The 22506-nt window shown below is 41.5% G+C and overlaps 2 protein-coding genes across 4 annotated transcripts; one reads left to right on the forward strand and one right to left on the reverse strand.

The window, feature by feature from the left end:
- Positions 1-4858: 4858 nt before the first annotated feature.
- LOC141772236 (uncharacterized) lies at positions 4859-6283 on the reverse strand. Its single transcript, XM_074643021.1, has 5 exons — positions 6125-6283; positions 5980-6032; positions 5477-5785; positions 5051-5416; positions 4859-4944 (listed from the first exon to the last, which is right to left on the reverse strand). Exons 1-4 carry the CDS (start codon positions 6139-6141, stop codon positions 5076-5078), a joined length of 720 nt encoding a protein of 239 aa, XP_074499122.1. The 5' UTR covers positions 6142-6283; the 3' UTR covers positions 4859-4944; positions 5051-5075.
- A 3565-nt stretch (positions 6284-9848) lies between these two features.
- Positions 9849-22081, forward strand: LOC141772237 (protein-serine O-palmitoleoyltransferase porcupine-like). 3 transcript variants are annotated; one of them, XM_074643022.1, is made up of 13 exons: positions 9849-9952; positions 10366-10508; positions 11598-11790; positions 12633-12676; positions 12884-13065; positions 13155-13285; positions 14437-14562; positions 15457-15557; positions 16078-16154; positions 16875-16938; positions 17130-17215; positions 18868-18978; positions 20565-22081. In XM_074643022.1, the coding sequence occupies exons 2-13, from the start codon at positions 10373-10375 to the stop codon at positions 20664-20666; spliced, it is 1353 nt and encodes a 450-aa protein (XP_074499123.1). In that variant the 5' UTR covers positions 9849-9952; positions 10366-10372; the 3' UTR covers positions 20667-22081. The 3 variants fall into 3 exon arrangements, with proteins under 3 accessions (XP_074499123.1, XP_074499125.1, XP_074499126.1); XM_074643024.1 differs by lacking the exon at positions 9849-9952 and adding an exon at positions 9959-10222; XM_074643025.1 differs by lacking the exon at positions 9849-9952 and adding an exon at positions 9959-10216.
- Positions 22082-22506: the final 425 nt, after the last annotated feature.

The raw sequence follows: 22506 nt of genomic DNA on the forward strand, positions 1-22506 counted from the left end.
AGGGCTATATATATATATATATATATATATATATATATATAGAGAGAGAGAGAGAGAGAGAGAGAGAGAGAGAAAATAAATAAAAATAAAAACATAAATAAATAAAAAATAAAAATAAAAAATACTTTATAAAAAAACTTTAAAAAAGCCAACATAACTGGGCAAGATCAATATGATGTGACTGTGACTTGAGAGGGGTGATGGGAGTGGCTGGCTGTCAGGGTGCAAATCAAATTAAGGCAAGATTAAAAAGAATAAGATAAAATAAAGTAAACTAAATATAAATAGGTAGATAGATAAATGGATAAAAGGATGGTGTTTAATAGGGTGATGGATAAAAAAAGATGATGTCTTACAAGAGAATGATGGATAAAAAAGGATGATGTGGTTGTGGTCTGGGTCTGTGGCCTGGCTCGGCCCAGCCCGGCTCGGCCCGGCCTGGTCTGGGCTGTTGTTGTTGGACACGGTGTCAATATTTCTAGAGGAGGACGGTGGTATTGGAGGAGGAGTATCGCACCAAAAACACAGCCCTCAAGTCAATAAAACACTCCAAACCAGCTGAGTAGTTGCACACAGCAGCAATATGCTAGTAGGCTACTACTGCTGCTAGTGGTAGTTTGGGGTTAGGATGGGTTAAATGCAGAGGTCAGATTGCATGTACTGTATGTAGCCTATATATGCATGTATATGACAATTTTAATAAAGCTTAAAGGTCCCATATCATGCTCATTTTCAGGTTCATACTTGTATTTTGTGTTTCTACTAGAACATGTTTACATACTGTAATGATAAAAAACATTTTTTTATTTTCCTCATTCTGTCGGCCTGAATATGCCTGTATTTACCCTCTGTCTGAAACGCTCCGTTTTAGCGCATTTCTGGGGAATTGTGACGGAATTGCGTTGCTAGGCAACAGCGTGGGTCCATGTGTACTTCCTGTCAGCTGATAACATCCACATACACTGCAACCAGGAATAAACCAGAACATATTTAGAATGTTTACGTTTAAAATTGTGTAACGGTTCTAAATATTGTATATTTGTGACATCACAAATGGACAGGAATCCTGACAGATTGTTTCAAATGCAGAGTTTCTGAATACGGGCTGCGTGTATTTCCCTGTGGATTGAGTGTTTCGATACTTTCACAGTATTTATATAGGACTTAAGCCGGCTTTATAATAAAAAAAACATGAAAATGTCACTTTTTTAAAATATGGGACCTTTAAAGCAGTAGGCAGTATATTTTTGGCATCATTGGGCAAAAATTCCATAATAACCTTTCAGCATATTGTAATTCAAGTGGTCTGAGAGAAAACTAGACTTCTGCACCTCCTCATGGCTCTGTTTTCAGGCTTTAAAAAATCTAGCCTGTGACAGGAAGACTTTGGCCAATCACAGGTCATTTCAGAGAGAGAGAGCGTTCTGATTGGCTGTGCTACGGCTGGCGGGCGGTGCTTGGTATTTCCTCAACAGACCTCAACATGGCTGCCGGGTCACAAACTTTCTCCGTTTACAGCTAAACAGTTCACTACAAGATGTTCTTGAATACATTTGAGGTGAGAAATAGATATCACAGTAACTAGTTTGACCATTTGGTTGGAGTTTGGGAGAGAATGACAGCCGGCTCATAGATAGATGGCAGCTGGACGGCAGACTCCAGATCCGCTCTGATTGCTTGTTTTCCTCCGGTCTGTGAAATCTTGCAGATGCCGTTAGGAGCACTGGAGGACAAAGAGGCACATGATTTTTTTTTTTCAGATTACCTGTCTCATGTACTACTGTCGAGATATAGCGACCGTTTTCAAAAAAACTACTTTTTATAATCATATTCGATCCATTTCTACCTACTGCAGGTTTAAATGCAGAGCTCAAATTTCATGTATGTAGCCTATATATGTATATGACGATTGTAATAAAGCTTAATTTAAGTTAAGTCTAGTGGTAGTAGTTTTAGTAGACTACTATACACCAACTGTTCACTAAATGAACCAACTGGTACTGTAGCCTATACAGTATTGGTGGTCTTCAGCCATACACCACAGGAACAAACTCGTCAGCCAGTCACAGCACCGTTCATTGCTGCCCTCCAGATCAGCCATTCAGAGAGCAGTTTCCTGTCCCAGATCAGCCAATAAGAACAAAAGACAGTTAACCACAATAAAGAAAACACAACTTTTAAAAAAAGATAATGAACCAAGGAAATGTTTCTGTTATAGCAAACTTGTTTTCCTAATAGAACTGATACCTTTATCAATAAATACATTCTCTTTTTATTATTTATTTCATTTTGTATATTTATATGATGGTAACTGTTTTAAAGTGGTTAAAATTACACACCTATTTGAAATGATTTTGTTACAGCTGATTTCAAAAAGTGGTGTAAACATGAATAAATATATGAATGAGTGTGAATTAGTCCCCCCTATATCTCATCTCTGTCTAATACTGGAGCATTTGTAACATCGATGCAACATCTGTACAGTTTTTATAGTATTGTCATATGATAACATATACACCTTTCTGTACAGTTTTCTTCATTGCTTAACATTTCTACAGTAACGGGTACCCTGCACTCTTATTCATGCTTTTCACTCAGGGTTTTTCTTTGAGTTTTATTTTATTTTACTGTGTATATTGAGCACCCTCATTGAACTTTAATCCAGTTTTGTCTCCATACAGTATATGACAGTATTACAGGTGAAAACTTTTGTTCCCAGTGACTAATGGACAGCACATGTTGCTCATATCAGCACCTGAAACCACACAACAGATGATAGAGCTGATAATACCCCCTCCTCCTTTTAAACACACACACGGCCAAGAATCCAATTAATCAGCAACTAGAAAATGTATATCTTGCAGAAAATGTATGGGAATGCTGACAGCTGAAATTAATTGCAAAGCATTGTTGAAAATACTGAATATTAAAGGACTGTATACTCCTAACTGTGTTCGGATCCTCGGCAACAAGTCAGACTCGTTTCCGGTGGGGGTTGGCCTCCGCCAGGGCTGCGCTTTGTCACCAATCCTGTTCGTGATATTCATGGACAGGATATCGAGGCGTAGTCGGGGGGAGGAGGGTTTGCAGTTCGGTGTGCTGAGGATGTGGTCCTGTTGGCATCATCGGTCTGCGACCTCCAGCACTCACTGGATCGGTTCGCAGCCGAGTGTGACGCGGTCGGGATGAGGATCAGCACCTCTAAATCTGAGGCCATGGTTCTCAGCAGGAAACCGGTGGTTTGCCTACTACGGGTAGGGAATGAGTCCTTACCCCAAGTGAAGGAGTTCAAGTACCTCGGGGTCTTGTTTGCGAGTGAGGGGACGATGGAACGTGAGATTGGTCAGAGAATCGGAGCAGCAGGGGCGGTATTGCATTCGCTTTACCGCACCGTTGTGACGAAAAGAGAGCTGAGCCGGAAGGCAAAGCTCTCGATCTACCGTTCAATCTTCGTTCCTACTCTCACCTATGGTCATGAGGGTTGGGTCATGACCAAAAGAACGAGGTCGCGGGTGCAAGCGGCCGAAATGGGTTTCCTCAGGAGGGTGGCTGGCGTCTCCCTTAGAGATAGGGTAAGAAGCTCAGTCATCCGTGAGGGACTCGGAGTAGAGTCGCTGCTCCTTTGCGTCAAAAGGAGCCAGTTGAGGTGGTTCGGGCATCTAGCACGGATGCCCCATGGGCGCCTCCCTTGGGAGGTGTTCCAGGCACGACCAGCTGGGAGGAGGCCACGGGGAAGACCCAGGACTAGGTGGAGAGATTATATCTCTACTCTGGCCTGGGAACGCCTCGGGATCCCCCAGTCAGAGCTGGTTAATGTGGCCCGGGAAAGGGAAGTTTGGGGTCCCCTGCTGGAACTGTTGCCCCCGCGACCCGATCCCGGATAAGCGGTTGAAGATGGATGGATGGATGTGTACTCTTAAATTGAAAAAAAACTGGTAGAGTTGAGAGCTGAACTGCATGACCCCCCAAAAAAGGTAAGAGCTAAAATACATTGCTAGAAAAGCTGGAAGCTAAACTGTAATAATGTCAAAGGTGGAATGATTGAAATGAATTAATTCGTTAGACAGGAAGTAGTTTTTGGGTGGAATGAACCTTTAAAACTGTAAATCATGAGGCAGAAAGTAGTATTTAAAGTAGTAGTATTTTATATAAACTTAGAATTATAGGTACTTGGACTGACGGTAGTACTTGGGTGGAAAAAACATTTAAAACTGTAAGAACTTGGACAGAAGTTAATATTTGGGAGGAACAAACTTTTAGCAGCAGTAGTAGTAGGAGCAGCAAGAGCAACAGTAGTAGTAGCAGCAACAGTAGTATTAGCAGCAAGAACCTTTAAAACTAAGTCACTAGACAGAAAATAGTAGATGAGTTACTCTATAGAGATTTTATTTTGAAAAAAAAAGCCTCACCCCGAGTTCCATGTTAAGACAGATACCTTCTGGGGCTTTTATTTTGGAAAAAAAAAAAACAGGTGCCCGGTTTACATAATGTGTGAGAGGGTTGACTGCCGTTGGCCAACTTACTGACACAGTAACTAGGTTTTGAAGCATGAATGAAGCGTTTTGGGTGAGTTACTACCTTTTGCAGACATGCAATACAGTTGTGACTATTGCACTTACAGTTTAGAGAATGTTAAGACCGTTTAAAAAAAAATGAGCCAAAGCATTGAGAAAAACTGCAATTGGCCTACGCCACCAAAATGAAAAGTTGTTTCGTCATTGTGTGAGCCGTACTGGTCAAAACATTTAGGTGTTTTTCACCATGGCAGTCAACCCTGGAAATGTTTCTTATATACAAATCTGTTTTGTAGAACAAATAACACCCCTTTCAACTTGTAAAAATTTGAGTTACACACCAATTTAGTACAAAATGCATTTTATTTCTCCAAAAACTCATTGTAGAAGCTTCAAGTCAACAAGGCCCATCAGTTGAACACCAAGATATCTGAAATGACAAGATTCGTAATTGGTGGCAGTAAGCAGAATGGAAGGTCAAAACATACAAGTTGTTTTCCATTACATTAGCAGGAACTGACTTAAAATACACTTACTCTTCAGTTGTATCCAAATCTTCTTTTACTTTTCAGAGGCGAGACGGGTCCCACTTTTAGTGATCCTCTCACGCATGGGCCAGCGCCGCTCGGGCATGGGCTGGGGGGGAACGGGCCGTTCGGGCATGGGGCGCTCGGGCAAGGACCGACGCTCGAGCATGGGCCAACGGCGCTCAGGCATGGGACGGGGCATCTCGGGCATTGTCCAACGGCGCTCAGGCATGCGACGCTTGGGTATGGGACGCTCGGGCATAGGCGGCTCGGGCATGGACTGCAGCTCCAACATGGGACGGGGCCTCTCGGGTATGGGACGCTCGGGCATGGGCGGCTCGGGCATGGACTCCAGCATGGGCCAACGGCGCTCAGGTATGGGATGGGGCATCTCGGGCATGGACTGCAGCTCCAGCATGGGCCAACGGCGCTCAGGCATGGGACGGGGCATCTCGGGCATGGGCGGCTCGGGCATGGAACGCTGCTCGAGCATGGGCCAACACCGCCAGGTCATGTGCCTGGGCCGCTCGGACATGGGCTCGAGCCAACACCACTCGGGCATGGGCCTGGGCCACTCGGGCATGGACCGAGGATGCGGCTCAGATATGGGCTGCTGGGGCATGGGTTTATAGTCAGACCTTGGTTGAAGGAGATTAACCTGGGGCTGAGGCTGGGACGGGTAGCCAGGAACCTGGGACTTGTAGCTCATGTCCCCAATGCCAGACGCAGGGCCATGATAGGAAGCTGTTGATAAAAACCACACAAGGTCAACTAATCTATCCCCTCTTGTGAAAAATCCAAGATATCAATTTCTGTTTTACAACCCCAAGGTTAATAAATTCAACATGTTGCAAAAGAGCAGTTCTAAAATGCATGAAACTTGGTTGGAAAACTTTAAAAGTTTGCATGATGAGTGCAGATTAAACCTGTAGCCTTACATGTAATGCCTGCCTGTAGCTCTCCAATAAACAGCAGCCACAGCAGCACCACACTAAAAAAGAAAGCCATTTTAAACAACAATCTGTCACTTTAGAAACTCTAAATGTATAATGTTTAGTACAGAAAGAAACACTTTAAAGTTACCGTAGAACAAGTCCCATGGTTTCAGCCAGAGAAAAAAAATCAAATGCAAACTGAAATGCCTCAATCCGACTTCAGCTGAACCAACACTACCAAACATCAGTCTTCCTTCCACAGTGGCGCAGTAGCAGGAAACCTGCAGTGCAATTATTTTAACTTGTTCTGGCAGCCAATCACAGCTCTCTGCTCCTAAAAGGTTGATTGAAAACAGGTAGAAGTCATGGGGCTGGGTTCATTGTGACACACAGGTGTCCTTCATTTAAATTACTGTTAATTACTCATCATTGTCCCGCCTCCAGCAATGCATCACTGAACCATTTGATATCATGGAAATGCATTGCCCATGTTTTAAAGCCTGTTCATTCAAGTAAATAAAGTGGTATCTTTTTCGTCATTGTGTTGTATTTTTTTAACCACTTCAAAAAGAAATATCACGTGTATTATTCAGAACTGCCAAATTAAATTGATTTTGGCAAAATGACAGATGAAATAAGGAAAATTTCACACCAATTTGCACCAATACATTTACAATATGCATGAGTTCTTGCTTAATTCACTCAAAAGGCCTTACACTATTTCCCTTCCTTGTTTGTATAATGCAGGGTGCAGTCAAAAAACTCATCATCTTCCATTTGTTTGCCTGTTTTTCTTGAGTAGATTTGCTTTAGGTTTTTCAAATCTTTCATGAGCTCAAAATCAGGTAAGTGGAATAACAATGTGTTTTTAAATTTTATTTTTTAGGTATTTGAACCCAGGCCACTACCAAGGAAAGGACTCCGCCTACATGGGGAACACACTCTACTGGGTGAGCTAGAGGTCACCCCAAAGGTTGAGGTTTCATATCAGGTCTCAAGATTTGCCACCACATGGATGCATTACATGTCAGCAATCCAGCCAGGGGAAAAAATTTAAATTTAAATTAAAATTGGTACCATGTATTAGAATTTAGACAATTCTTCTGTGTTTTAAAAAAAAATGAAAAAACAGAGATAGGGTAACAGCAGTAACTATACTGCTCAGTGAAGATGAAACTTCATGAAAAATCCAATGTAACTCCAGAGATAGTGTTGGTATTGGCCAATTTAATCTACTAGAAAATAATCATTTACAATAGGACACGTACATGATGAAGATTGTCAAAAGCTAAGCATGTTTGAAAGGTCATTAAGACAAACCTTTTAAAAAGGCCTTTGTTCTTGGTTGGCATCTGTTGGGGAATATTCTGCCTTCATTTTAACCTTAAATCTCTTCAGCTCCATCCCCAGTTGAGGAACTGCTTTTGGAATATCCATTCCTGAAGTAAGATTTAAAAAGGGGAGTAGAATTTCAGATCAGATGTCTGTATTCACAGCAGAGATGATGGCAATATTATGGGCACTTTGGTAGGTAGAGGACAATAAACCAGGTAATTCAGTCATATGCACAGTGACAGAGATTTATCAAACGCTATACAAAATTAACAGAGCAGGGTGTGAGGTGGGTTTTCTTTGGGTATACCGGCACACATGGGTGAAGAAGGAAATGAGGAGGCAGGTTACTTGGCAAAGAATGCTGCTCTTGTGGATAAAATAGAAATAGCCCTACAATACGAATCATCACAATATACATCAATGCAAGAACTACTCACCTCAAAGGAGAAAGCTGTCCAGAGACCTGAGAGCAACTGTTTTTTACCCTGGACACATTACTCAACCTGGATAACTGGACTAAAATAAAGAAACTGATGGAGTATCTGCACAGTATTGGACTATATAAAATAATTTAACTGTTAAGTGGATCATTTAATAAACAGTAGAGGGCAGCAATACACCATAGCAGCGTCTAGTCTGCCAAATCCAATAAGAAGAAGAAGAAGAAGAAGTAGAAGAAAAAGAAGTAGAAGAAAAAGAAGAAGTAGTAGAATTCCTGCTCATTTTGGTGTGGAGGGAAATGAGCAAGTAGATATTCTGGCCAAACAAACACTCAGAATTAAGAATATAGATTTACAAGTTCCATTAAAGGGACTATTTGTAACTTTCAGAAATGCTTCTTAACAGCGACACCTGTGGCCGTGAAATCAACGAAAGTCAGCGTCGGGCTCGCGCTTGCTCGCTCTCAATATACCTGAACGAGCATCACTCAAAACAGTGAGGCGTCACAAGTCAGCTAAAACCACAATATCACTCTATATTTCAGCTGCTTGGCAGTAATGTTAGCTGACCAGACGAAGGTCTCTCCATGAACATGATTTAGATCTGATCCTAGTGTTGGCTTTTCCTGCCTAAGTGCAGGCTGATGCAGCGAGGCTCTGCAGCGAGTCTTCCTGCTCTCTCCGCCCGCAGCCGGAGAGCAGGGAGACACCGGCACCCGGTCGGTAACGAGAAGACAACGTAAATCTCTGTAGAGCTCCGTCACTTCACAAGACACGGAAAACCTCTGTTGGTCTGGAGGAGCTGCAGCAGTTATTTCTGCACAAACGTCCCCTGTACATTCACTAGATATTCTCAGAGCTAAACTAACTCTTCTGCAGTGTGGACTGAGCGCGCGTTCACGTCTAGAGGTGGAGCGAGCTGAGCTGTCTGAGTGAAGGAGAGCAGGCAGTGGAGGAGTGTACAGCGGCTACACGCGAACGCGCATATGCGAGCGCGCATGTGTGACGACCCGCTACATTTATGCGCGTACAAAGTTACAAATAGTCCCTTTAAGTAAAGCTGAGGCTAAGCAATTCATCAGGACATTATGCACAAACAGTATGGCAGGAGTACTGGGATGATCAGGAAATTGGAAGGCATCTGTACAATATACAAAAACATGTTGGGCAGGGGCAGGGAGAAAGGTGGGCTGGAAAAGAAGGGAAGAAAATGTCATGACTCGACTGAGAATAGGACATACAGGTCTCAACCACACACTATATAGAATAGGCAAGCACCCAACTGGGAAATGCACACACTGTAACCAACCAGAAACTGTTGAACATGTACTGATACACTGCAGGAATTACACTATCCAGAGGAATCACCTTTTTCAGTCACTAAGGAAGGGAAAACATCAGGACTTTTCATGGTCAGGTCTCTTGGGGAATACGGCAGCTAACATATACTGTGAAATTATTAAAGGTCCCACATTGTAAAAAGTGAGATTTTCATGTCTGTGATATTATAAAGCAGGTTTAAGTGCTATATAAATGCAGTGAAAGTATCGAAACGCTCAATATACGGAGAAACACACACAGCTCGTATTCAGAAATTGTGCGTTTGAAACAAGCCGTTAGGATTTCTGTCCATTTGTGATGTCACAAATCTACAATATTTAGACCATTTCACAGTTTTAAACAAAAAAACATTCTAAATGTGTCCCAGTTTATTTCCTGTTGCAGTGTATATATGTGAATGACATCAGCTGACAGGATGTAAACATGGATCCAAACTGTTGCCTAGCAATGCAATTCGGTTGCAATTCCATTGAAATGCACTAAAACGGAGCGTTTCAGACAGAGGGTAAATACAGGTATATTCAAGCTGACAGTATGAGGAAAATAAAGGGTTTTTTAAACATTAAAGCATGTAAACATGTTCTAGTTGAAACCCAAAATACAAGTATGAACCTGAAAATGAGCACGGTATGGGACCTTTAAGTTTTTAAGACAAACTGATTTAGTTAAACGAATCTAGAGTTTTCCTCATTAATTTTTTTTAATTTAATTTAATTGTGTTGTTTCTGCACATTCTCCTGTCTTACACTCCAGTAGTCCAGTAGGGGGCGGTAATGCACCTCTAAGCCGGTTTACCAACCGCCAATAAACACACAGAAGAAGAAGAGAAGACACAGTGGTAGAAGAAGAGTGAACGGAGGGTATGTAGTTTAACTTCTCAGTGTGTCTGCAGGCTTTATTAATGTCTGGACGGTCTTGTCCTGCTGCCTTTAACCCCTCTCCTACAGCTGCCTGGCTAACAACAACAACAACACCCTGTAGTTAGCTGTAACCTGTTAGCCTCGGCTCGCTGCACTAATGTTCACAGACCGACGGGCCTGCTGCCACATCTCACTGAACTGCGCTGATTTCTGTCGCGGAGTTATCGCGATATTAAGTCGACTAAATCACGGATAAGTCAACAAGTAACGGTGATGTTAGAAAGCAGCATGTTTGAAAGCATGATGATTTGATGGGATTTCATTTGTCTATTTGTCCTCCAGTCATTTTCATAGGTTGATGAAAGTTGTAATACATGTCGTAATAGCCTGTGTGTGTGTGTGTGTGTGTGCAGCTGCAGGATGGACATGTCCAGTAGGCTGGCGGTGGTGCAGCAGCTGGCTGAGAGCTGTGGAGTCAGTACAGTCCAGCAGGGCGTCCAGCAGGTCTGGAGGCTGCTGCTGCTCTGCCTCATCTGCAGACTCTGCTTCAGACTGGGTGAGCTGCACTGACTGTATATATCAGCAAGTAGGAGCCTTCGCATTGAGGCTCGTCTGACCCACTGACACTACTCCTATCCAAGATGTACACTCTGATAATCAGGTGGATCCTGTAATATTTTGCTGCCTAGTCACATAAAGTGACAATCAAACTGAAAAAAAAAAAAACTTTTCAAAGTAGATTTTCCATGTCATACATGTTTATTTATTTTATTTTATTTAAAGGGACTGTTTGTTAGAATCAGAAATTGCTTGTTAACAGCGACACCTGTGGCCGTGAAGTCAACGAAAGTCAGCGTCGGGCTCGCGCTTGCTCGCTCTACATAGACATGAACGAGCATCGCTCAAAATAGTGAGGCGACACACGTCAGCTAAAACCACAATATCACTCTATATTTCACCTGCTTGGCAGTAATGTTTGCTGACCAGACGAAGGTCTCTCCATGAATCAATGCTGACCCTAGAAGTTACAAACAGTCCCTTTTAACCTTTATTTAACCAGGAGTAAAACAAAAAACCTCATTGAGATTAAAAATCTTTTAGAAGCACTTTAAAGACATTCACAGAGACCAGCTCTCGCAGTTTCAGGTCCTTTTGTAACTGATTCCAAGAAGATGGAGCAGCATACTTGAATGCCCTTTTGCCCAGTTCAGTACGGACTTTGGGGACAGTTGGTAGGATTAAGTCCTGTGAGCGAAGACGGTAACTTCCTGTACTTTTTTGAAGGATGTAGGTAAGATGGAAGCAGACCAAGAATAGCCTTATAAATAAGAACAGGCCAGTGGTTCAGTCTACGGGTGGACAAGGCAGACCATCCTAACCGAGCATAGAAAGAGCAATGGTGCGTAAGGGCTTTACAATTTGTAATAAATCTCAGTGCTCCATGATAGACCGTATCCAGCATGTGTAGGTTCTGAGAAGATGCATGTATAGAATTTCAGTTTCCACCTGGACCTGGTTAGAATCAACACAAATTCAACTAATTTTGATGTGATGTATTTCAGTCAGATGTAAGCGTCATTAGGGAAACAAGAGGCCGTTGAACTTGATTGTAATTCATTGTATTCTTCCTGCTTGTGTTCCTCAGGAGGTTTGTCCACTGCGAAGCATGTAGTGTCCGTGTTGGCTGGGATGTACGGCCTCTTCCTGTTCTTTGAGCTGCACATGCTGTGGGTGCTGTCGCTCGGTGCACTCTGTTACCTCGTTCTGCTCCTCAGCCGACACTCCAGCAGCAGAGGCCTCTTCCTCTCGGCTGTCATCCTCATATACCTCCTTGTTGGGTGAGAAAACACGGCAAAAAGTCACAGTTTCCTGGAAACTGAAATTAATTATTGAAGCTTTCAAATAAAAACAGACCTGGATGTGCCCATTGATGCAGCATACGGCAGGCCGTTTTAACATTTAATAGCTAGACAGGATATTCATTATCTGCAACGTCATTTTGCCTCGTCAGAATTCTAATTCTAGATATCCCTAATTCTATTTTAGGTAGGCATAACTCTAATTTTAGATATCCGTAATTACGTGCGTGGTTCAATTTCAGCAGACCAGATTTGACTGCGCACGTGTTGTACCCCAAAGATATGACGCGTACTCAGCCTCCTTCCATAGGACTTGACTAGAGATGCAAGATTGCAATTACTCCTGGCCAATTCCGAGTCTGACCTGCCAAGTGTTGTCACGATACATGAATTTCTAACTTCGATACAATTCCTAGAAAAATATCGATATTCAATACCATTTTTGATACCTCAGGGTAAAATTTACAAAAATTTTAAATTTGTATTAAAAGATAAATAATCTTGGGGCTAAAGTTGTGTAATGGGAACAGGATTATAGGACCTTCTCTCACTCTCACTCAAACAAATCTCAAAATACAAGTGCTCCAGGTTACTGGACTAATACAATCCAAATGAAAATGAATTGCAGTATATCCCACTTTATCTTCTGCTTGAATTATTGCACGGTCAACGTCGACATTACCTTTTGTAGTTTAACAATTTCCTCAGTAATTTTGTGCAAATTCCCCATTAATTAATTTCATAAGAAGTTCTGCAAACCTACAACATTTCTGTGTAGTATTCAAGTCTTGTAATATTACTTTTCTTCTTCTTCATTTCAGAGAGCTGCATTTGATTGACATGGTGACCTGGCACAAAATAAGAGGTAAATATCCCATCATTTTTTCTGAGAATACTGTTTTGCTTAGTTGTTTTCTTGATTTGAATCTTGTTTTCTACACTACTGCAGTGTTCCATAGCTGCTACGTTGTGTCTGGGATAAAGCTTCTCTGTTAGATGATGAAAAATAAATTGCAGTATTGTCCAAGTGTGGGTTTTTTTAAGTGATGATGATGATGTGTGTGTGTGTCAGGCTCTCAGATGGTGGTGGCCATGAAGGCGATCTCTCTTGCCTTCGACCTGGACAGAGGAACAGTGGGCAGCCTGCCCTCCCCAGCTGAGTTCCTGGGCTATGTTTTCTTTGTGGGCACTGTTGTCTTCGGTCCTTGGATCAGCTTCTCCAGTTATAAGAACGCCGTTGAGGGCAAAAAACTTGTGAGTAGTTCATGCTTCCAGTTTCCCCTGTGCACATGCTATTCTTCATGTATAGTGCTGTGGTGGTAATGAGGTGGTTTGTTCCTCAGAGTTGGTTGTGGCTGCGTAATTCCTCCCTCAGCCTCCTGAAGAGTCAGATCTGTCTGCTGGTCTCCTCCTGCATCGCCCCTTACCTCTTCCCTTTGTTAATCCCCATCTATGGAAACGCAGTCACTCAGAAGTAAGGCAAATTTTCATTTGTCCTCCTGCAACTAAGGTAGTTTTGACAATACAACAGCTGTTACAATACACTGGTTTGTGAACATATACTGTCTGTCTTTCTTTCCCTGCTTCCAAGATACATTTGAGAAAGGTAAGGCTTGTTTTCAGGGTTAGAATTTACTGCTCCCCCCCCCCCCCCCCCCCACAGGGTCCCATAAGTCTACTACAGTGTGTTAAAAACAAATGATTATTGGATCTGGCTGCTCTGCTCCCGTCATTACTGTGTTCCTACTGCTAGAAAGCACTTGGCATCTGTCCAGAGGTCAGTTTAAAAGGGTACTGTGCTTGATTATATCATCAGTATGATGCTACAGTAATCCACGATCAGGTACTTAGACAAAACATTTTGAACTCAAGGTCCATTTACTAGTCTTTTCTGGAGCTTTCAACTGCATCTTCATCAGTGGATGTAGATGGTGTCATCATGTGGCATATGTTTGGATCTTAAAGGTGCGAAATTCAGAGCATTTCTATTGCCTCCGCACGGCTGTCTACATGGCGGCTCGAAGCTAATGGTGCTAACAGCGCTAACAGTGTTTACCTGGGGGGGGGTCAACTATATCAAACTCAGATGTGAGCTATCATTGGATGATCAAGATGATAACACTTTCCACAGAGCAACTGGTTTAGTGTATCAGTTTGAGCCAGAGCATACAGAGGCGTGCAGAGCTGGACAGGGAAAGGACAATTAGAGTCTCAAAAATATTTTACCCAACAAAAGCAGCACACTTTGGAATGACCAGCACAAACGGAGGGTGTAAGCAGATAGTAGTTATTTGGATTTAACATGCAAAACCACCAGTATAGTCCTTTATGTCATGCGATAACAAATGAATGTGTATTGGCTGTTATCATGCGACTGAAGTTCACTACTCCATATGGACTTCCTGTATGTCTATGAATCCATGTTACTGCAGAAAAGTGGGGAAGAAATCTGAAAACTTAAGTGCCAGTCAGTAATCTGTGCCAGAGGAACATCGAACTTCAACTCAGAGGAGGTTAAGATGTCCTCTTAGAAGAAGTTCAAGTGAAAGTGATCAAAGTGTTTGAGTTGCCAAGCAAAACTAAAGATAACGTATGTCTTTGACTTGTGTGTGGTGTGCTGTACAGGTGGCTGCGAGCTTATGAGAATGCAGTGTCCTTCCACTTCAGTAACTACTTTGTGGGCCACCTCAGCGAAGGCACCACCATGCTGGCTGGAGCAGGCTTCACTGAAGAAAAAGACAACGTCAAATGGTAAGTTTAGCTGGAAGCTGAGCTGAGGGGGTGTACTACAAAATGAGATTAGTGGGTTAGCGAGGTATGTTGAGCCTAACGTCAGGAAGGTCACAAAAGGTGGCTCTCTTTTAACCCGGCTAGATTGCCATGGTCACTTTTGCTGCTCCGGAGGAGTTTCAGATTTAAATCAGACAAAGCGTCTTTCACTAATCAACTCATTTGGTAATGGCATCACCATTCTTGCTAAATCCCGTGGACCTTGATGCCTGAGCTGTAAGAGGTAGTTTTTATAGACCAAATAGATCCGCTGGCTTTTCCAAACGATAATCTCTAATATAGATTCTCATCTGAGGGACTATATGCAAAGTTGTACGTTACTAATGCATCTGAACAAAGCCGTGCAATTACAGTAGTGCAATCTGTATGCATTGCGTTGCACTTTTTTTCCACGGGAACTTGCATGCATTGACTTGGTGATGTAGAAAATCGGAATATTAACACTGTGTGCCGTGCTATTCGCCAGGTTTTTCTTGTTCTCACTGAACTACTAAATATGTTTGTAGTGTTCTCTGGCCATTTGCCCGTGCTCGCTCTAAAAGAGTTGCTGTTATCCTGTAAAAACGTCTACCAATCACTGCCTCGTGGTCCGCTTGGAAAGAACCAATCGGATGCCTCCCTGCCCGTTCTTGATGTAGAAAACCTGGTTAACAGAGAGTTGATAACTACTGTCGTGGTACCCATTATCTCTGAATAGGGCTTTAGGTTTTGTCGAGCCAGCTAACGCAAAGAAAGCCTGGCTCTGTCCAACTTGCTTAGTAGCACACCCCCATACAGACCACATGGAGGGCTGAATGAGTGAATGCCTAATACTATATTCCCTAATACTATGTATCTGTGTGTTTTATTATGCAGGGATATGAGTGTGGTGAAGCCTCTCAGTGTGGAAATGCCTCGCTCCATGGTGCTGGTGGTGACGTCCTGGAACATCCCCATGTCCCGATGGCTGAAAACCTGTAAGTCCTAGCCTCCACTCAGTCTGTTAAACACTCCAGAATCATTAAACACTACTGCCCGATACACAAAGCCCACAGTCTGTTTACCCTGCTAGATGCTGGACTTAAGAATGGTGAAGTTGGTCACACACCGATCCATCCAGCACTTCATAGAGCGAGAACTACTGGCCAGACATTCATGGTTCCCAGATGATGTTTTCTTTCTCTAATCTATTCGATTAGCCTTGCCAAAAGAATTCGCAATAACAATATTATCGAGATATCGATATCGATATCAAAAACACAACCCCCCCACCCCTCCCCACCAGATTACTCGATAACGAAAAAAATAGCTAGTTGCAGGCCTTCTGGTACTTACACTGTTCGGCTGCTACTAGGTAGTATCACCTCATTGTCGCATTAAAACACATTTACAATATCGTATTTACATGTTTTTTATAAAAGTTACATTCAAATTGTTTAATTATATACAGTATAGGCATTATATTTTGTTTACTGTGTGCTGTTCCATGTTCAACAGATGCCTTTAAAAACGCCATGAAACTGGGGACTTTTCCAGCCATCCTGGTGACGTACACAGCCAGCGCCTTACTGCATGTTAGTAAGATGATATATATTCTTTTCTCCAGAGCCCTTTACAGTATTTGGATCCATTCTAAGATACAGTATGTTAGAGACAATTATCCTTTTGTTGGAAGCCCATCCGCTTATATTTCAGTATGGAACACATGATAAACTACAATCTCTTGCCATCCTTTTGTGCCATGTGGTTTTAATTGTTCACTCATAGAAAAGCTGAGAATGCTAAGGTTTAACACACAGGTAGACCATCTGTAGTTCTACTTTTCTCTGAACATAAGATACTGATGTTGTAATAAGAAGTGCATATCATTGAAAAAATGAATTTGCTTAGAGATATTAGGGCTGGGCAATATATCGATATTATATATTATATTGTGATATGATGATGATGATGATGATATATGTTTTAATGGCTGCGTTACAGTAAAATGATGTAATTTTTAGAGCTTACCAGACTGTTCTAGCTGTTCTTATTGTTTGCCTTTACCCACTTAGTCATTATATCCACATTACTGATGATTATTTACCAAAAAATGTCATTGTGTAAATATTTTGTGAAAACACCAATCCTACATAATCGTCGCAATACCGATATTAAGGTATTTGGTCAAAAATGATATTTGATTTTTTTCTGCATATCGCCCAGCCCTAAGAGATATATGTATGTGGGCGGTAGATGTTGAATGATTGACTGTCACTACTTGAACCTAATGTGTGCTGGGTTTTTTTCTTCAGGGTCTGAGCTTTCACCTGGGAGCTGTTCTACTCTCGTTGGGCTTCATCACATATGTTGAACACGGTATGAAAAACATATCCGCTTGTACATCCGAGTACTTAACTGTGAAAGTTGAACCTTTTGAAAGGTATAATAGAACTATCACTTTCACCTGACCCAAGACTGCTCTAAAGCAGGTTACTCTGGGCTGTGTGTGCTCTGTATGATGTACTTAGGGACTACTGTGATTTTTCTTTCTTTTTTCTTATCCTCAGTTCTGAGAAAGAAGCTTGCATCCATCTTCAGTGCCTGTATCCTGTCCAGACCCTGCACCTCTGACTGCAGCCATCAGCACAAGAAGGTACGGCTTAAGCTCTACTCAGCTGTGTGAGCGATGCTGAACAATTCCACGTTACATGCATCAATCTTTTACCGTCTGTAGACGGAGCACTTGCACCCAATAACACTCCACCCTCCCACCCTATTAACATCATTTGTAAATAAATAACAGATGTACAAATACATTGTCTAATTCCCCAAAACATCCCCATTTGCTTGGCTTAATAACATGCACAACCCTCATATTCATTTACGAATCATCAATTTAGCGTTTTTAAATGGGAATGTATTTGTGAATCTCATCGGATTTCTGAAGATCCTTTTGAGACTGTTTTACCACGCTGTTGTTTCTCACACAAAATCTGCCATCCAGCTGCCTGTCTATGAAAGCCGGCTGTCAATCACTCGCAAACATCAATCAAACAGTCAAACTAGGCAGCGCTGATCAAATATGAATAAATATTCTGTTACTGGAATGTCTATTTCACGCCTCAAATGTTTTCAGAAACATCTTGTAGTTTACTGTTAAACTGTAAAATGAGAAAGTTTGTGACCCGGCAGCCATGTTGAGATCAGTTGAAGAAATACCAAGCACCGCCCACCAGCTGGAGCATAGCCAATAGGAACGCTAGATTTTTGAAAGCCTGATAACAGAGCCATGAGGAGGTGCATGAGTCTAGTTTTCTCTCAGAACACTTGAATTACAATATGCTGAAAGGTTATTATGGAATTTGTGCCTGCTGATGCCAAACATATACTGCCTACTGCTACTTTAACTTGTCACATCTCTGTAATTCTGCGAGAGAGGGAGAGTGTGTGGGTGTGCGAGGTACATATAGTGTGCAGCGGATGACGTCTGTGATTAATTTGGTGTAATTGCTCCTGACCGGAGGATGATAGTCGCATGTTTACAGGTTCACTTTCATTCATAAAACCGTGTTTTTACATATGTAAATATTTGTTTGTTTCTGCTGAACACTGAGTATAAATACACAGAGGAATGACTGTTTTGTGTGTCACCTACACCAAATCCCCTGAACAACCTCATGAATGACAAACTGTATTTCACTAAGAGCTGATGGCATGGCCACCAATACAGTTAATGCTTAGGTAATTACAAATTCATGATATTTAATTTTCTGTTCGCTTAATACTTGTGGATTTATTGTGGTGTAGCACTTTAAGGTTCTTTGCATTATATACTTGACCTTCTTGATTTCATTTGAATTGAATGCCCACTGTACTGGTGTCTGGTGTCTTATGTGAGAAAATTCTGGTTGTGTTTTTTTATCTGTTGGATGATTTGTCACAATTTTGCTTCTCAAAAACATAATAGTAGATTAAGTGTCCAGAAGCTTTGAAGAGTAACTTAACCTCAGGTTAAAAAGCAATGTTTTGCTGCCTTCTCTGGTTGAAAGTTTCAGCATCACTGCTGGATGTGGTCAGAAATAGACTTTGTTGCACCTGTAACCAAACCCAGCAGAGATGTCCCAGGGTCCTGGAGTACACCTAGCTACATCTCTGCAGCAAGTGGAGAAGTTAAACCACTGGAAGTCTGCAAAGATTTTCAGGGGGTGTTAAGTTGCTTCTTAAGGATTAAAAAGATTGACAGACACTATGAAGATCGTCTCGTGGCTGTTTCACAGTTTATTCTTTTATTCTCTCGATCTGTAGGAGTATTGGGTGATGTTGCTGAATCTGGTTTTCAGCCTCCTGGCCATCTTCCACCTCACCTACCTGGGCTCCATGTTTGATCCTGGAGTTGACGAACAGGAAGTAGAAGAGGTAAGAGCAACTTGAGGACTCAAGGAGTCCAAGGAAAAAGGAATATTTATATGCCTTGTAAATGTCAACGAGATATAACGCAGGACACTTGTGAAATGGAAAGTCTACCAGGAAAAGGGAGGGATTATGCCCTTTGAGTTGCTGGAAGGCTTTTAATGTGAAACATCTGTGCAGGAAGTGTTGAGTTTAATTGACGGAGGCTGAACAGCAAAAGTGAAGAGATTACAAAAATACAGTGAAGGAAACAGAACTCGTGTTAAAGAAGCGAAGAGAGAGTGGCGAGTATGACACGACTGTTATACTGATGGAATTAGTGCTGTGGACATGTACATTATACTGAATGTATCAAGACTTCATGTAAACATGGAGGATGTGTTGGGTTTAGATTGACGGCAACATTCAAACAGAAAGTAGATCAGAAAACAGGGTGGCTTTAACTAAAGTATGATGGCATGTGCTAGTAAAACAGGGACATTAGAGATAAAAAGGGCAGTGGTGCAGTGGTTAGCAATGTCACCTCACAGCAACGGGGGTTCTTGGTTAGCACCCACTCCCATCTGTGTGGAGTTTGCATGTGCTCCCCGTGTCAGCAGTTCTCACAGTCCAGATACATGCAGGTTAGGTTGATTGGTGACTTTTAAATCCCTGTCAGTGTGAATGAGAGCATCAATGGTTGTGATTGACTGCCGACCCGTGACCCTAAAGGTAGCGGTTCTCAAACTATGGTACGTGTACCACTGGTGGTGGTACACTCCCTCTAGTGGTAGGCGGAGGAATCTCTGAAATATTTTTTACAAATGAAATAAAATTAATTTAAAAACATATAATACTATCAAAATACTACAAATGAAAATACCGTAACAATGAGATCATTGAAATGGGATTTAAAATAAGTTTTGGCTTGTCTGTATAATATTTTTATTTTGAAACAAAAAAAGGTATGCACACTCTGCCACCCCGCCACGTAGCAGCTACGTAGTTGGGTAGTAGTGCGTGCAAACATCCACGATTAGTTACAAGCTAAACTGTGATGACAAGATAGTAAGCGAAGGTAGCTAAAATGATGAACACTGCAATCGTGGCTCCAAACGGGAACTATTATTATGGTTTTATGGAAGAGTTTAAATGCCAGCTCTAGTGCTACCCCTTTGTACAGCGTGGCTGTGGCTGACAAAAGTCAACAATAAGTAATATTATTATTAGGAATAATATTGCCTCCTGCGTTACCAGCGTGGTACTTGGAGAGCCAAATATTTTCTGAGGTGGTACAGGATGTAAAAACTTTGAGAACCACTGCTCTAAGGATGAGCGGTTATAGATAATGGATAGATGGATTAGAATAAAGGCCTCTCTCTAATGTTAGCCAGATTCAAACAAAGGCCTGGTTCTCTCTGCAGTTGAGGTAACTGTTGGAGAATTTACAATATGCATTTAAATTTTGGATTTGAAGTCTCACTATTGTTCCAGAGCACATGATTGCACCACACACACACCACAATGATGATCAGGCCTGCACAGACTGAGAGAAGGTCTTATTGCGTTACTTTTTCCATTCACGTGTGCTTGTTTGTTGCTCCCGTTTGCAGGGTTACGCAGCCATCCACACCATCCAGAGGTGGTCTGAGCTGAACTGGGCGAGCCACTGGGTGGTGTTCGCCTGCTGGGTCTTCTACCGTCTAATTCAGTGATGTCATTAGAGCAGCAGTTGGGAAGGCCGGCAGACACCAGAAACTTCATAATACGACGGGTTTGTCTCGGTGAATATCAGGAGTGTCGTTATCTAACGGAACGAAGGATGAGGATCTGCTCAAGTGGAAAGGACATGTGGGACAGGCGGAGGACTGAGGTGTGCTGAGGTGGTTTTCACAGATCTCTGGATGTGAAGATGGTGTTAATAAACAAACCTCTTTAGACCCGTTTAGAACTGTGACTAATTGTTAAAGGAGAGATGGATACCTACAGTATACTGTACGAGCCCTGTGAAATGAACTGCAGAGAAGGATCCAATGGTTTGATTGCATTGACAATATGACTGGAAGAAAGAAAAAAGAAAGAACACTCTGTGCATGACCTCCGAACAGACCCGGCAAAGCATCCATTTACTTTTGCCTGTAGACAACTGATTGGAGACAGGCAAGGGTAACTGTATTTGGACCGTAGAATTAGTTCCATTGTAATGTTGCTGTTGGACAATGTCCATGTCCAAAAAACATTTCAGCAGTTTAGCATGCTTTGATACATGTAGTTTTTTTTAAAGGGTCCATAACTGTCATTATTCATACTGTATGTTCTTCTGTTACAACGGAGTATTTTTGTACTGCTGCTATTATGTTATGTTTTTGTATTTTTTCTTTTTAAATGTTTCTGTAAATGTCAAACAAACTCTGGGTTTGTGATTGTCTGTAAACATCATACTGACACAGCCAGGATGTAACCCTGAACTCTGGTTATTATATTTTATATATTTTTTGTTAACTATAATCACCTACCTCGATTTAAAAAAAAAAAAAAAAAAAGAAGAAAAACACTTAATAAAGTGAGTAATCATTACATTTATGTAATGTATTTTTATAGGGACAGGTACATAGCATGGACCGGTACGTACTGCTGCATTTACGGCTTAAATCTAGTCTGCAACAGCCGTCTCCAAATGGACTTTTATATAAATACACACAACTCAACTGTAACATACAAACAGAACAACACAGTGACAGTGACACAAACACAAAACTATCAGTCCCTAATGAATCACCTGTGACTACATGTCTGAGTGAGCCAGAGTTAACTGAGCAACTGAGAAGCTGGTAGAATAGAATAGAAAGCTTTATTGTCATTGTATTAAATACAACGAGATTCACAGTTGCCACTTCTGGTCAGTGCTTTAAAACAAATACTTGACAAGACTAAACGAGGCAGATAAAACATATAACAGGTAAAACACACAGTTATAAAGCAATATAAAACAGGTAAAGTAGATGTAATAAATAAGTATAAACAGAAGTGTTACACTAAAGTATAAAATATAAAAATATATGTTATGTAAACGGAGGTAATTGCACTTGTAAAATAGGTAGGCTAGATGTAATAAATAAAATGTAAACAAGTTGCACTTGAGGTGTATTTGTATGGTCAAATAGGCATTAATGGTTAAGTTGAATTAATTAACATTCACATTCATTTGGAGTGGTGTTTGTGTCACCTAATGAACAGAAGCTCTGTTTTTGGTCTCCACACACTGAGGGGGAATATTAACTCTTTAGCTGCTAAATGCTCTTCTGTGTTCACCACTAGTCTCTATCTGTCTACTGCTGAACAGGTAGTGTATACGGTGGGTTTATCAGAGATAATTCACTGACAACAGCTGCAGTAAATGTGCCGTAAATCCGAAAACAATATGCTAAATCAGACTAAAAAACGTTCACGTTATTGATTGACTAGTGGCGCTTTGACTAACCTATGCAGGTTTTGAATTACTTGTTCTTCTTAGATGAACATCTAGCCTCTTACAGAATGGACTTGGATCCCCCA

Source organism: Sebastes fasciatus, chromosome 8, assembly GCF_043250625.1.
Source record: "Sebastes fasciatus isolate fSebFas1 chromosome 8, fSebFas1.pri, whole genome shotgun sequence".
Classification (NCBI taxonomy): domain Eukaryota; kingdom Metazoa; phylum Chordata; class Actinopteri; order Perciformes; family Sebastidae; genus Sebastes; species Sebastes fasciatus.